We start from the raw sequence: 14,343 nt of genomic DNA on the forward strand, positions 1-14,343 counted from the left end.
AAAAGATCATTTCACAGAGAAAGTTGAAGCGTATTTAGCTGGACCTTCTCGATATTTGGATTCACTGTGTGAACTGCCACTGCACAATAATCGTTCGATAGAGCTTTTACCACAAGTCAAGTCTTGAATAACAGGCGTAACAACAGAAATCGAATGTTTTTGTGTGACTGGATATATTCTACAGTCCCTGCGGCCAGAGAAGCAGTAATTGTGTCAGGATGCACAAGCAGAAAGGACATATTCCTGAAGAAAGCTCCCGAATCCCCCAAACGCCAAAAGAAGACAAGCAATTCGGCTATAAAGGTCCTTTAACCACGACCACGGAAGCCACCGCGGGATCCACCCCGGCCACCACCGCGAGAGAAGCCACCACCACGGCCGCCGAAGCTGCCACCGCCGCCACGGCCACGACCGCCGCCGAATCCACCACGACCGCGAGGAGCACCACCACGAGCACCGAATCCACCACGGCCACGGGGAGCGCCACCGCGACCGCCGCGAGCACCACCAGCTCGCTTGGGCTTAGCGGCACCTGGTGGGGGCTTGGGCTTGGGAAGAAACCTAGACGAGGAGATCGTCAGTTTCGACTGTGCAAGATGGTACAGGTAGAACGAAGAAGAGGGAAAGTTAAGACGTACTTCTCCAGAGGGAGCAGCTTATCGCCGCCGATGAAGACCTTGTCACCGGGCTTGAACGAGCTGGCGACAATGCCCTCCTGGGGCTTGATGGTGAAGTACACCTGGTTGATGGGACCGAGGACCTCGTCGACCTTGCCAATGGGAGTCTATCACAATGAATGTTAGGTATAAAGCCTGAATATAGTGTCTGGAAGGCATTGTCCGGGGCGGTGTACCTTGTTCTCGAGGTAGATCGGGGCGTTGAAGTAGGGGATCTTCGGGTTGATCGACTCGCAGACCATCTCACCCTCGCAAGCGTGCATAACAGTTCCCATCTCTGACATTGATTGTCAGTATCGCGTTCGACGAATCGTCAATTCGAGGTATACATACCGAGAACCTGCGCGGGGGGACCGAATGACGGCTGGAAACCTCCGCGGCCTGCATCCAAAAAAAATTTCGTTAGCTTTCTCCGAACAATCATGACCTCGCAAAACAGGGGGAAATGTCGCATACCACCACGGTTACCAAAGCCACCCCGGTTCGCACCGGTAGCGGATCCACGCCCACGGAAAGACATGTTGAAGATTGTTGTCGTTGGGGGTTCTTGGGCGAAGAAGTTTTCGAGTGGTGGAAACTTCGTACGGTAAGGCGTCGCTAGCCAGGGCAGTTTGGAGTCACATGACTCACCGCCCGGCTCCGTCCCTCACGAAAGAGTCATTTTCCCCTCGATGCGAAACACATGAGCCAGGTTAGACCTCTCTCTTCCCTTCAGTCTCTCGACGGACAATTTCTCTGCGACTCCCCAGAGAGATTCTATAATGGTTTCTGAAGCCCCCAAGGATTTGCCTGCGCGCCCTGCTGCGCAGGCTGAGGAAAACGCCCAAAACGCTGCTGCCCCGCCAAAAGATGCCAAAAAACAAGCCCCCGCTCCCGACGTTCTCCCAGACTGGTTGATTGAGCGTAACAATTTCTTCGAAGAGCTTTGGCAACAACATCTGGAGCAGTCCAAGTCCCGTCCGCGCCCTGAGATCAACGTTACCCTCGATATCGGCGACGGTAACCCGTCCTCTGTCCCCGCAAAGGCCTACGAGACCACCCCCGGCTCTTTCCTTCGCGATGTGCCTAAGGATGTGAGCGCCGATGTGGTTGTTGCAAAGGTCAATGGAGAATTGTGGGACCTGAACCGTCCTTTGGAGGGTGACTGCACGGTATCTTTCGTTCCGTTCTCGTCAGACGAAGGACGAGCAACGTTCTGGCATAGCTCAGCCCACGTTCTCGGCGAGGCCTCCGAGTGTGAATTCGGCTGTCTACTGTCGCACGGTCCAAGCCACCCAAGCGGTTTTTGGTACGACGAAAAATTACCAGGAGAGTAAGTGCCTAAACATGCTATGCGCGGGAATCGTGTCTCGGTACTAATCAACATTGGCCAACAGTCGTGTCCTGCATCCCTCCGACTGGCCTGCGCTTGAGAACAGGGCCTCGCGCATTTTCAAGGAGAAGCAGAGCTTCGATCGATTGGAGGTCTCCAAGGAGAACCTCAAGAAGATGTTTGCGTACAGCAAGTACAAGCTGCATTATATTGACAAGCTTGTGACTGGAGAGAAGAGTACCGTCTATCGCTGCGGTACTTTGGTTGATCTGTGCCGGGGACCTCATATCCAGAACACGGGTAGGTCCTAGCAAATCACAAAAATACCTAAGACTCACAATTAACCTCAAAAATCTAGGCAAGATTAAGACTTTCAAAATCATGCAGGTTAGTGTGTCATCCGTCACTTGGCCAAAATATGAAAATAGTCAGCTAATCATCCCTTTTATTCTCCGCCAGAACTCCTCCGCATACTTCCTCGGTGACCAAAACAACGATTCCCTTCAGCGTATCCGTGGTGTCGCTTTCCCTGACAAGAACTCCATGAAGGAGCACTTGAAGTTCCTCGAGGAGGCTGAGAAGCGCAACCACCTAAGAATCGGCAAGGCCCAGGAACTGTTCTTCTTCGACGATGCCTCCCCCGGAAGTCCTTTCTTGCTACCCCGCGGTACCTTGATTTTCAATGCCCTCCAGAAGCTGCTACGATCTGAGTACCGCAAGCGCGGCTACCAGGAGGTCCAGACCCCGAACATGTACGACGTCAGTATCTGGAAGCAATCCGGTCACTGGCAGCACTATGCAGCTGATATGTTCAAATTGGACGTTGAGAAGCGTGAGTGGGCCCTGAAGCCTATGAACTGCCCGGGTCACTTTGTCTTGTTCGGCCACCGTGATCGTAGCTACCGCGATCTTCCTCTTAGGATCGCAGATTTTTCTCCACTACACCGCAACGAAGCATCTGGTGCGCTGAGCGGCCTGACCCGTGTGAGAAAGTTCCAACAGGTAAGCCCAATTATCCTTCAAAGATTCGTGAATTCCCTGCGGAGAAGTTCCGTCGTGAGAAGTGCTGCCGATTACTAACGATTACTTGTATTAGGATGATAGCCATATCTTCTGCACAAACGAGCAGATTGAGTCTGAAGTCGCAGGCTTGTTCGACTTTTTGGAATCCATCTATGGGCTGTTCGGTTTCACCTTCAAGTTGAAGCTGTCTACTCGCCCTGAGAAGTACATGGGTGACTTGGAGACCTGGAACCGCGCCGAGGATCAGCTCAAGAAGGCCATGACCAAATTCGTGGGCAACGACTTGGTCATCGATGAGGGCGATGGAGCCTTCTACGGCCCAAAGATTGACATCACCATTGCGGACGCCCTCAAGCGTGAGTTCCAGTGCGCCACCATTCAGCTAGATTACCAGGCTCCCATCAACTTCAAGCTTGAGTACGTGGATAAGGAGAAGCCCAAGGAGGAGGACAGCGAGAAGGAGGAGGGTGAGGCCTCCAACCAACCCGCAGCTGGTCGGTCCCGTCCCGTGGTTATCCACCGTGCCATCATTGGTAGCTTCGAGCGCTTCCTTGGCATTCTGACGGAGCACTTTGGTGGAAAATGGCCTTTCTGGCTCAGCCCTCGCCAGATCATGATCATTCCGGTCATGCCCGCTCTGAATGCCTATTGCGAGGAGCTGCAGGAGATTCTCCGTGCGGACAAGCTCAATGTGGAGATTGACATCTCTGGCAACACTCTCCAGAAGAAGATCCGTACCGCCCAACTGGCTCAGATCAATTTCATCTTTGTGGTCGGACAGCAGGAGATGGAGTCTCGCTCGGTCAACATCCGCAACCGTGACGACCCGGCTACCCAGAAGCTGGGTGTAATGGTGCCGCTTGACGAGGTTCGGGTGAAGATGAAGGCGCTGCGTAAGGAGCGTCGGTTGGAGAACAAGCTGTAGGCGTGATATACGTTATTGATTTATGAGAAAGTGAAAATGCAAAGCATTCGGGAATTCGACTGATTCAAACTTGACTATTTGCGCATTGACCTAGATACTGTATTGCCTATCTTAAGATTGGACGAGCCACAGGGTTCTTTCAGTAAAGGTAATTCCTGGGAATATGTACATATACGGTATGCCCATGTTTGTCCGTTTATCAAGCTCAGAAGTATCCAGATTAGGGAAATATTCAAGGAAACTCCCTCTTCGTCTTCTAGGTTCCCTTGTCTATTCATCCTCCTCTTCGTCCTTCGGTACCATTACTTCTTTTGATTTGAAAACTGCTTGTTCTTACTACCCTCGGATTTTTTTTCTCTTCCTCTCTCTACTTTACAGACTTACAGTTTCTCCTCTATCACCACGATGGCTCAGCCACATCTATGCCCATATCGCGAGAGGGACAAATGTGGTAGAACATTTCGAAGCCCAGGAGAAGCGGCTACGCATGCAAAGGAGATACACGAAGACCCTACGGTCCCTTGCCATTATGCAGAGGAGTTCAACTGCCACAAGCTATTCGGTACGGAAAAGCAAGCAACGGCGCATGCTAGACGTGAACATCACAAGGACAAAATTCCCTGCCCCGACGCAGAGAAATGTAGCTGCCCGGCTACCTTTACTACGGTAGGCCATGCCAAAAGTCATGCGGAATCCTTCCACCGAGAAATCGAACATCCATGTCCCTGCGCAGAGGAATATAGTTGTCCGGCTATATTTCGTTCAAAAGCCAATGCAGAGGCGCACGCAAAGTCGGCGCACAAAAAAGTGCGATATCCGTGTCCCGATCCCAAGTGTCAGAAGGTGTTTACAACGCAGCGTTATGTCGCGGAGCACGTCAAAAGAGTACACCCAACTGAAAGACCTGAACCACGTCAGTTTCCCTGTCCTGTTGCAAATGACTACAATTGTCCTCAGCGTTTCCATACGACAAAGGAGGCAAAACGACATGCCAGGACCGCACACAAGATGGACAGGATTACCTGCCCCAACACAGGCTGCCCGGCTACCTTTTCTACGACATCTGCAGCAGAGAAGCACGCGAAGTCAGCGCACAAGGGAGAGCGATATCCGTGCCCAATTCCTCAATGTACGAAGGTCTTTACCGACAAATTTTACATCGAGGGACATGTGAAAAGGGTGCATAAAAAAGAAAACCCCAAAGACCATGGGGTACCCTGCCCTGATGCAAAGGAGTTTGATTGCGATGAGCGTTTCTGGTCGACAGAGGAGGCAAAAAGACATTCCAGGAGTGTACACAAGAAAGACAGGGTTCCATGCCCCTACGCAGAGGAAGATAAGTGCCCGCAAACCTTTGATTCGGTAGGCCATGCAAACGAACATGCAAGATCAATCCACGAGAATGTTCGATATCCGTGCCCGGTTCCCAACTGTCCGAAGACCTATGCCAAGGAAGCTTATCTCAAGGAGCATGCGGAAAGGGCACACCCAACAAAAGATGCTTGGCCTTGCCCAGTCGCTGAGAAATTTGACTGTCCGAAGACTTTCTCAAGCAACCACAAGGCCATGTATCACGCGAAGCAGCATCTTCCCGACAGATATATTTGTCAGTATAGCAAATGTCTGTCCCATGTTCAAGAGAAAAAGATGGCAACTTACAGGATGCGGAATCACCAACGGATGCATACAAAAAAAGGTTACTTCAAGGAGGGAGAATGCCCGGCCCTGCATGTAAGTGACAGTTCAAGGGGTGATTGAGCATGATCTGATGATGCCAATAGGTTCTGGTCGACCCATATGCTACTAATGTTGAAGTAAAGAATCAGCCCGCAGCAAATCCTGAAGCCGAGGATAACGAAGCCGAGGGCAGCGAAGCCGGGAATAGTGGAAGCGAGAGTTTGGGAGACGAAGAAGCTAAGGAACAAGGCGACCATGAACGTGCACCTGACAAAAGAGACGTGCATCAAGGAGACCAAGGGGCCGAGTCTGACGATGATGAAGCCCTGGTGTCAGAAAATCTTGATTGTGCTACAACTGCCGTGGCAGCCACTTGGCTCGACAATAAGCCTTCGGAAAGCCAAGAGAAGCTCCGTAAATGTAAGATATACTAAGATTTACCTCCCTATGCTTCATTGCTAACCTGATGACCCAGTGGCTGTGCGTGTAGGCCAGCGAAACATTGGCCTAAAGTGTATAGGCCCACGGAGAGTGGAGGAAGGGCTCGTGCTTGGTACAGAGGCGTGCCCAAACGGAGCAACAATCTCGCTGGAAAACGGCGTCTTCAAGGAAAGACCTAAAACAGTCGGCATCAAATTTCGATGCATAAACTGCGACTCGAGATACCTTTTTAAAGAGTTTCTTTGGCACAACTTCTTGGACGCAGATGCCAGTCAGGGATGGTGCGCCGCTAACAATTGCCTCAAGCCATTGTGGGAAGGCACCAAATTCTGCCGAGTGCATTTCCTCAGGTGGAAGCCAGAAGACTTTGCCCTTGATCAGCAATCAATTGTTGAGCTCAAACGCTTGTTCTCACTGGCCGCATCTGAGAAATGGCTCCCCGGGAGCAAGATAGCAAAGGTCATGAAGAAGGAGATCTCTAACCAGAAGGCACTGCCCCCTGCGCGTCTTGTCAACATTGACCTGGAATTTTCGTTCAATCCCCGTGAAGTGTACCAGATTGGCCTCGCCGGTGTTGAAGGGACTCACGTACTTGATTGTCTGCCCAAGTACAGCAAGCCTTCTGCTGCGCGATCCTCGTCAAGCTCCGCGCCGTTAACTTTTTGCCAAAGGATGTTGGGAAAGAAGTTCAAATTGATGCCGACTATCCACGGCACCCTGGATTCGAAGGGCGTCGTGACAAAGCTTAATGAATACGATATTACACCAAACACAACGTTCGTCTCATGGGGCCATTGGCATTTCGACGTCTCACTTCTCAGAGAATGGCTCGATGAAGAGGGGCATCATGACGTGCTTCCCAATAACGAACGCGTCCTTTTGCTTTTGAAGGAGTTCCGAGGCAACTTGGACCGGATACTCGGCAAAGAATGCTTTCACGGCCATCGCTTCCCGCTCAAATTGCCTTTCGTGTTCCCTATCTTGTTCGGAAAAGGCGACCCTCTGGCGGGGCGTAATCACAATGCTATTGTGGACGCCCTACAGCTGGCCCAGATGACAAATCTGTACTTCGACCTGTGCAACCCCCCGGGGAGCGAGTCGTTTGGAAGGGCTCAGAAGCCGTGGACCCGTGGACCTCGCACAAGAGGCAGTTGTTGCTGGACTCATTCTACGATCCTTTGACGTCAGTTAAGAAGCGGAAGCTATCCTGAGCTAGAAATGAGCTCATTTGCAGGCCTCAGGTTGTGAACAACCATGAGAATGTGAATGAAGGCTCTCTTTGAATGCATCTCATTGCATCATACAAAGTGGAATCCTCATGTTCTGCTTTCTACCATTTCTGTGGTCTTTCTTGCTTGACATCCATTCCGTTTCTACAATAGAAGAGAATAGAAGTGGCTGTACTATGTCTACTCTGGGCTCGTCAAAAAAAGATTCATGACTCGATCTCAAATTAGTAAGGTTATTAGGTAGGTAACTGTCGTCGATACTTAGATAACTAGTTAGGGCTGGATCGACGCTTACCTAAGGAGACTGGAACCTGGATAGAAGTCTGAATCTAGGACCAAAGAGAACAAGTCTAGCTGGAAGATCTTTTTGAAGCTCTTTGAACCATCTACCTACATAGCTCTAGGACTATCTCTCGGACTATCTTTTGGGTTATGATGAACAAAGTCCTTTTGAAATATTGTCAAGGAACATTACAAAGAGTAGACCAGGAACTATCCTCATTAGGCCTATCTTATTGTGCCAGTAACTGGACCCTGCAAACATGTCCAAACCTTCGGTTGTGATAGAACATTCTCCTCCAGAGTTGGCGGGTTACTCGCACTTAAGGAGCATGCTTCGTAATACAAGTTTAAATGCCAGTATGATCGACGCCTGCCTCATTTCCAGCAAAAGAAGATATCACTTCCTAACTAGTGGGTATGTAGTGCATCGAAATGTCATATTCGAGAGAGTATCTTCAAGAGGAATGGTACGATGATGTTCTGCCTCTTGATCAAACGCTCCGTTTGCTGCTTAAAGTCGAGAAGTACCGTCTCAACATATCAAAAGCCATTGGTAGGTAGCCTTAGATATGCTTCCATAGCAGGCCATTCCCGCTTTCGTTCCCAGACCCATATCTCACCGTTATCCAACTACGCACAGCCATACAGAACATCCGCACACATACAAAATGTGCTACAAATCCTGCGACGTCACCCTTCTCGAGGAGGGCCCCGAAACCCCCGTACTCATGATTTCTATAGTAATCTTGAGCGGGCCTGACTAAAGACTAGAGCTAAACGTTAAATTGAAGTTAAGGGTCATGTGTAGGTCTACGATCAATTTCGGGAATATGGCAGTGAAGCAAGTAGATGCCTAACTTGTAACTGGTCTGACACCAACACACTCGTTGCTCTGCGAATGATTTCTCTATGGTCATGTAAGCGTCAATTTGGAAATTTTTTAGGTCTGTTATCACAGTCCGGTTCTCCAAGATCTTCTTACAGTTGAGGCAGTTGGACAGCTTTTTCTTTCTTCAGGTTACTAAGATACAAATTGCTAGCCAGGTCTGCTGCCAGTGCTATAAGCAAGGTAGAAAAAACATGTTTACTAGCAAATACCGTTCTCATAGTTTCATTAGCACAATGATTTGATCTGTTCGTGAATATTCTTATGTTACTAAGTATCATATACGATAGGGCTGGATCGGCGGATTTTCGAGTGATCCGCAGCGCCAAACAAGGGACACGGCGCTCCACAACCAACAAAGGGCTGGGCTCACGTTTCAGAGTCTTTGATGACCTTGGTCCTATTTTCAGCTCCTAAACTTTCTTTCAGCTGAAACTCAAGTCGAGTCTGTGAAGTAGACTCGAAGAATATAGCTCAGCTTCTTATAAGGTCGTTGCCCAATCCACCAGAAACCACCACAAACCAGCCAAACCCGCTCCGATCACCCGCGGGGACTGCGGGGCTCAGCTTTCTTCTCATCACACCTCAAGGCCAACTTCCCCTTTTCTTCTGGGAGGTCACCGATTCTCCTCGTGCGTTCGTTTTTGATTCTTCTTCGTTTCTCGCTTTCGCTAGAATTCCGACCATCGCCTCTTCTGTCTTTCTCTTTTCTTCTCTTCCCTCCTCTCCGCTTCTCAAACCCCCCGCCCGCCATGGCTGATCTACAGGGCCGCAAGGTCTTCAAGGTCTTCAACCAGGACTTCATCGTGAACGAGCACTACAATGTCACCAAGGAGCTAGGCCAGGGTGCCTACGGTATCGTCTGGTAGGTCGGCCACTTTGGAGTTGTGGTGGAAATGGCTATCCAGGGTCGTGTGATGAAACTGACGTCCACCTCGTGTAGTGCCGCAACAAACACTCAGACTGGCGAAGGCGTTGCCATCAAGAAAGTCACCAACGTATTCAGCAAAAAGATCCTTGCCAAGCGAGCCCTGCGCGAGATAAAGCTCCTCCAGCACTTCCGCGGCCATCGCAATGTACGTGCCTCTCTCCCCCCCCTCGCGCTCATACCACACACCCCTCCTCCTTCTCCCGCTGACTTGGAGTCTAATAGATTACCTGCCTATACGATATGGACATTCCCCGCCCGGACCAATTTAACGAAACTTATCTTTATGAGGGTACGAAAATATTATGCTACCTATGGAAAAACGTTCCCATCTGACAACATTGCAGAATTGATGGAGTGTGACTTGGCGGCTATCATCCGTTCGGGCCAGCCCTTGACCGATGCGCACTTCCAATCCTTCATTTATCAGATCCTTTGCGGTCTGAAGTATATTCACTCCGCGAACGTACTGCACCGTGATCTGAAGCCCGGTAACCTGCTTGTCAATGCGGACTGCGAGCTGAAGATTTGTGACTTTGGTCTGGCTCGTGGGTTCTCGATTGACCCGGAGGAGAATGCTGGTTATATGACCGAGTATGTCGCGACAAGATGGTATCGTGCACCGGAGATTATGTTGAGCTTCCAAAGCTACACCAAAGCTAGTACGTTCCTCTCTTATCATCCCCCCGGCCTCTTCCCTATTGTCCGGAAGGAAGCAAAAGCTAACAACTGTGCCATAGTTGATGTCTGGTCCGTGGGCTGTATCCTTGCCGAGCTGCTCGGCGGACGTCCCTTCTTCAAGGGTCGTGACTACGTCGATCAGCTGAACCAGATCCTGCACTACCTGGGTACCCCCAACGAGGAGACCCTGGCACGCATTGGATCGCCTCGCGCCCAGGAATACGTGCGCAACCTGCCATTCATGCCCAAGATCCCCTTCCAGCGGCTATTCCCCAACGCCAACCCCGATGCATTGGACCTGCTGGACCGCATGCTAGCCTTTGACCCGTCCTCCCGTATTTCCGTCGAAGAGGCCCTCGAGCATCCGTACCTGCACATCTGGCACGATGCCTCGGACGAGCCCACCTGCCCAACCACCTTCGACTTCCACTTTGAAGTCGTTGACGACGTCCCCGAGATGCGCAAGATGATCCTTGACGAGGTCATCCGCTTCCGCGCCACCGTCCGTCAACAGTCCCAGGCCCACGCTGCCCAGCAGCAGCAGATGGCCCAGGCAACCAACGTCCCCATCCCCGAGAACCAGCAGGGCGGCTGGAAGACCGAGGAGCCTAAGCCTCAGGAGGCGGCCGCTGGCGGGCACATGAATGACTTGGAGGCCTCGCTGCAGCGCGGCATGGACTCTGTGCATCATTGATTGTATATTTTTCATTGACATTGACATGGAATTGAGAAAAATCAACCGCTCGTTTTTGTGTTGTCTCTTCTTCTTCTTCCCAACCTTCTACCTTCGCCCTCCCCCCTTTCATGCGTGCAAATGCGTTTTATCCCTATTTCTCTTCCTCTTTCTTGTTTGGTTCTGGCTCGGCTGGATCTGCCAATAATCAAGTTGCGCCGGTGTTTTCGCCCCTTTCTTCATGTTGACATAATATATTAGCAAAGAGATACCTCCGAGAAGAAAGACCGGACGACTGCATACTATATTCCTTGCCGTTTTTTCTATTGTTTTAGTCCCTTGACTCTGTGCTAGTTCCCCCTTTTGTCCTGTTTTCTCTCTTGTGCTGAGTTCTTTGTTCGTGACTTGCCATGCATGGTATCACTTGGCGACTGTTCTCGAGTACACTGTCCGCTTGGATCAGATAGATAGATGATTGTAGTCTGTTCTATCTGTTTTTAAATGGAGATTCTGATTGAAAGAAATGGATTTTAGTTATGGCAGGTAGATGAAGGGAGTAGCAGGATTTTGAGTTTCAGTACTCTAGAGTATGTACACTCATGGCTATCAGATGAAAGGCTCAGTGAAGGATCAGAAGGGATGTATACTAATACAATCTTTGCACTCTGCTGGAGACTTGACTTGATAAATGCCGCACTCGCTGGATATAAACAATGAACTCGGACTCGATAAGCTAGAAAGAAAAAATCAAGGCGCTTATATGACCAGCTAAATCAGTAATCGGAGAAATAGCTAAAAGAAGAAAGAAACACCAAGCTATGTATTCCATCCCCATCAACCCACAATGCGCAAAGCCAACAGCCAATACCAATCAAAGATCAATCCAAACTTATAATGAATCATCAATGATAATACCCCCTCCACCAAACAGCCATACAAGCCGCAACCACCAAATCCAACATCTTAATCCCCTCATCCTCAATAACCAATTTCCCCAATTTAGCACTCTTCCCCCTCATCCCACCACCCGCCAACTCCCTCGCAAGCGAGAAATCCAACCGATCCTCATCCGAGTCCGGACCCCCGCTGCTCGTGCTCGTGCTACGGCGCGGATGCAGAGGCGGCGGGTATTGGTGTCTGAATTCGCCGCGGGAGAATCGTGATGTGCGCAGGGATGTGCGGCGGACGATGTTTATGGGGTTGAAGGGGGTGCGTGGGTTGTGGCTGCTTGGTGGGTCGGGGGTGTAGGGGGTGTTGGGGCCGGAGTGGGCGCGGGGTCGGGTGAAGTTGTTTGGATTGAGGAATTGGGAGAGGGAGTTTCGTTTGGTATTTGTGTCGGGGTTTGATGGGTCGGGGATGTGGCGTGGCGAGATTGGGCCTGTGGTTGGGTTGGAAGTTTGGGAGTGATGGTGAGTATGAGGATGTTGGTGGTGGTGTGGGCGTTGCGAGGCGTGAAAGTGTAGATTGGCGGCTTGGGATGGAGTGTTGAAGCGGATTTCGGCGACTGTTACGGCTGGATTGGCATCGCTGTCACCAGGTGGTACATTGCCTGGTGCGGAAATCATATGCTTGCATTTCAGGCTGCGGCCGTTGACGCTGGAGGAGAAGGTGCAGATGCCGTTCCATGGCGAATTGAAGACGTAGTAGCCACTCTTCAGTTTCGAGCCCTCGGGAACATGTCCGTTACCCGAGTCACTGCGGATTCCTCCATTTGTATCCTCGAATTGCCTTGAAACGCAGAGTTGCCGATGGAATTTGCGTGGACCCGTTGACTGTGGCTGCGTCTGCGGTTGTTGTTCGGTGGTCTTCGGTTGGTCAAGCCCCAACGATGCCTTTAAAGATGGCCCTGCTGACTGTAACATTCCCGGGGAAGATTAGCAGCCAGGCTGGCCAGGGAAAGCGGTTCATTAGATCCAGCGAATCGATTATATCCAGGAGTCGATATCTCAATATCAATGGCATTACGGACCATCCGAGGTGCAGATATCGTCGCGACATTCCATTGCGTGCCTGACGCAGGATCCCGTCGGATAAGAGTAATATGGAATCCAGCATTGCCACGAGAAGCTAGATGTGCTCTTTGCTGGCGAGTGGGTGACTGTCCGGGGCTTTGATTTGGCGAGCGAGAGCCATCATTCGACGGGCGAGGTGGTAATAGCGGTCTGTTGGCGTCTAGACTATGCCGACCAGCGGGCATGGTCTCATAATTTTCTCTCCAAACTTCCCTTCCTCGGGCCTGGACATTATCCACAAATGCACTCCATCGATTGGTCTTTCTAAATCGATCGTCGCCGCTCAATGGGTCTTCAATGAGGGGCTCCTCGTTGGGCGGCAGCGGAGGCAGAGGGCGCGGTATGTCTGTATTACCAACTGACTCTACCGAGCTCTGTCTCGGTTCGCCCTTCGTCTCTGGCTGTATATTCACAACAGGAGTCCCGACAAAGGACATATTCTCCGCCGAGACTTGCGGCCCAGGCACCGGCCGGCGGGGTATCCGTGGAGGGGCAACATTTTCCTGCGCAGGAGCAGGCGCAGGCGCAGGCGTGGAAGTAGCCACAGATGTCGGTTTATTCTCCTGGCCTGAAGCCTCTCGTTCGCCACCGACCGGTTTCCGACGAACATTGTTCAGACGAGCAAACTCTCGCTGAGCGGGATCGGCTATGCCCCCAGCTCCTAGCTCCTCCTTGCGTCGATGTAATTGTTTCTCGCGCTCGAGTTCGACTTCCTGGAGCAGCGCATCGTCCTCGGGTGTCGCGACGTGGAGATAGTATAGAGATGCATTGATAGCTTCGGCAGAGACGCTAGATTTCGTGGGTGGCTTGACAGGGGAGAGGAATATGTCTGCCATGCGCGCATGCATTCCGCAGTTAGCCACCGCTTCTCTTACAAGTACGAGGGACCGATAAGCCCAGCATGGGATGAGAGATTGGGGAAAGTAGGATTGAGATAGAGTTAATTGAGTGAATAGTAACGCACCTTGACTGCCAGGCACCCTCACGATGTATAGTTGCAAGGGATCGTGCTTCTCGTGGGTGGGATTGCGTGGATATGCGGGGGGATTGGAGGCGATGGCCGTGATGGACGAGAGCGAACGAGCCTCGACAGGTCCCTGTTGAAATGTCGCGGGGACAGAAGACATACTGGGCACGGCCGGGGTGTGCCGACCCCAGGATTGAAGAGGATCAATACTCAATGGGTCCAGGGTCAAGGGTATACGGGAGTTGTCGAACGTCAAGTCGGGTTCTTTGCGGAGGGTTGGAGCGTAAGACTGTAAACATCGGCGGGTCTCTTCTTCGGTAGTGGGCCACACAGGGTTCACGTTGGTATTTCAGTCTACTGCTGCTGAAGAGAATATTAAAGTTTTGGATGACGAGGATTGAATACGTCGACACTGAACATTATTTGGTCCGCAATTAAACCTAAATCGACGCAAGGAAAGTGCCATACAAGCAAGTAGAAAGCTGCCTGATTCCCGGACGGTGTGGCGCAGTACCTCGTTAGCTTAAGTGGGCTTACGGCCTTACGCAGGCACCGATGAAAAGGAAAGATCTGATTATGTCAGAGATCTCCAGCTAGTTACTAATTATGGATCACGAGAGTCCGATAAGA

At 51.0% G+C, this 14,343-nt stretch overlaps 6 protein-coding genes across 6 annotated transcripts; 4 read left to right on the forward strand and 2 right to left on the reverse strand.

The window, feature by feature from the left end:
- Positions 1-308: 308 nt before the first annotated feature.
- Positions 309-1,197, reverse strand: N7458_005529 (H/ACA ribonucleoprotein complex subunit GAR1/NAF1; the record flags this gene model as incomplete). The annotated part of the gene is made up of 5 exons (XM_056908911.1): positions 309-561; positions 639-784; positions 854-954; positions 1,011-1,058; positions 1,134-1,197. The coding sequence occupies 5 exons, from the start codon at positions 1,195-1,197 to the stop codon at positions 309-311; spliced, it is 612 nt and encodes a 203-aa protein (XP_056767529.1).
- Positions 1,198-1,438: 241 nt separating this feature from the next.
- Positions 1,439-3,937, forward strand: N7458_005530 (threonine--tRNA ligase THS1; the record flags this gene model as incomplete). Its single annotated transcript, XM_056908912.1, has 4 exons — positions 1,439-1,989; positions 2,054-2,289; positions 2,348-2,991; positions 3,086-3,937. The coding sequence occupies 4 exons, from the start codon at positions 1,439-1,441 to the stop codon at positions 3,935-3,937; spliced, it is 2,283 nt and encodes a 760-aa protein (XP_056767530.1).
- Positions 3,938-5,617: 1,680 nt separating this feature from the next.
- Positions 5,618-7,237, forward strand: N7458_005531 (uncharacterized protein; the record flags this gene model as incomplete). The annotated part of the gene is made up of 3 exons (XM_056908913.1): positions 5,618-5,668; positions 5,719-6,034; positions 6,090-7,237. The coding sequence occupies 3 exons, from the start codon at positions 5,618-5,620 to the stop codon at positions 7,235-7,237; spliced, it is 1,515 nt and encodes a 504-aa protein (XP_056767531.1).
- A 761-nt stretch (positions 7,238-7,998) lies between these two features.
- Positions 7,999-8,330, forward strand: N7458_005532 (uncharacterized protein; the record flags this gene model as incomplete). The annotated part of the gene is made up of 2 exons (XM_056908914.1): positions 7,999-8,119; positions 8,215-8,330. The coding sequence occupies 2 exons, from the start codon at positions 7,999-8,001 to the stop codon at positions 8,328-8,330; spliced, it is 237 nt and encodes a 78-aa protein (XP_056767532.1).
- An 874-nt stretch (positions 8,331-9,204) lies between these two features.
- On the forward strand, positions 9,205-10,755 carry mpkA (mitogen-activated serine/threonine-protein kinase SLT2; the record flags this gene model as incomplete). The annotated part of the gene is made up of 4 exons (XM_056908915.1): positions 9,205-9,317; positions 9,396-9,528; positions 9,606-9,672; positions 9,728-10,755. 4 exons carry the CDS (start codon positions 9,205-9,207, stop codon positions 10,753-10,755), a joined length of 1,341 nt encoding a protein of 446 aa, XP_056767533.1.
- An 881-nt stretch (positions 10,756-11,636) lies between these two features.
- N7458_005534 (uncharacterized protein) lies at positions 11,637-13,873 on the reverse strand (the record flags this gene model as incomplete). Its single annotated transcript, XM_056908916.1, has 3 exons — positions 11,637-12,587; positions 12,704-13,575; positions 13,711-13,873. 3 exons carry the CDS (start codon positions 13,871-13,873, stop codon positions 11,637-11,639), a joined length of 1,986 nt encoding a protein of 661 aa, XP_056767534.1.
- Positions 13,874-14,343: the final 470 nt, after the last annotated feature.

This window comes from Penicillium daleae (assembly GCF_028827525.1).
Source record: "Penicillium daleae strain IBT 16125 chromosome Unknown utg000005l_segment0_segment0, whole genome shotgun sequence".
Lineage (NCBI taxonomy): Eukaryota > Fungi > Ascomycota > Eurotiomycetes > Eurotiales > Aspergillaceae > Penicillium > Penicillium daleae.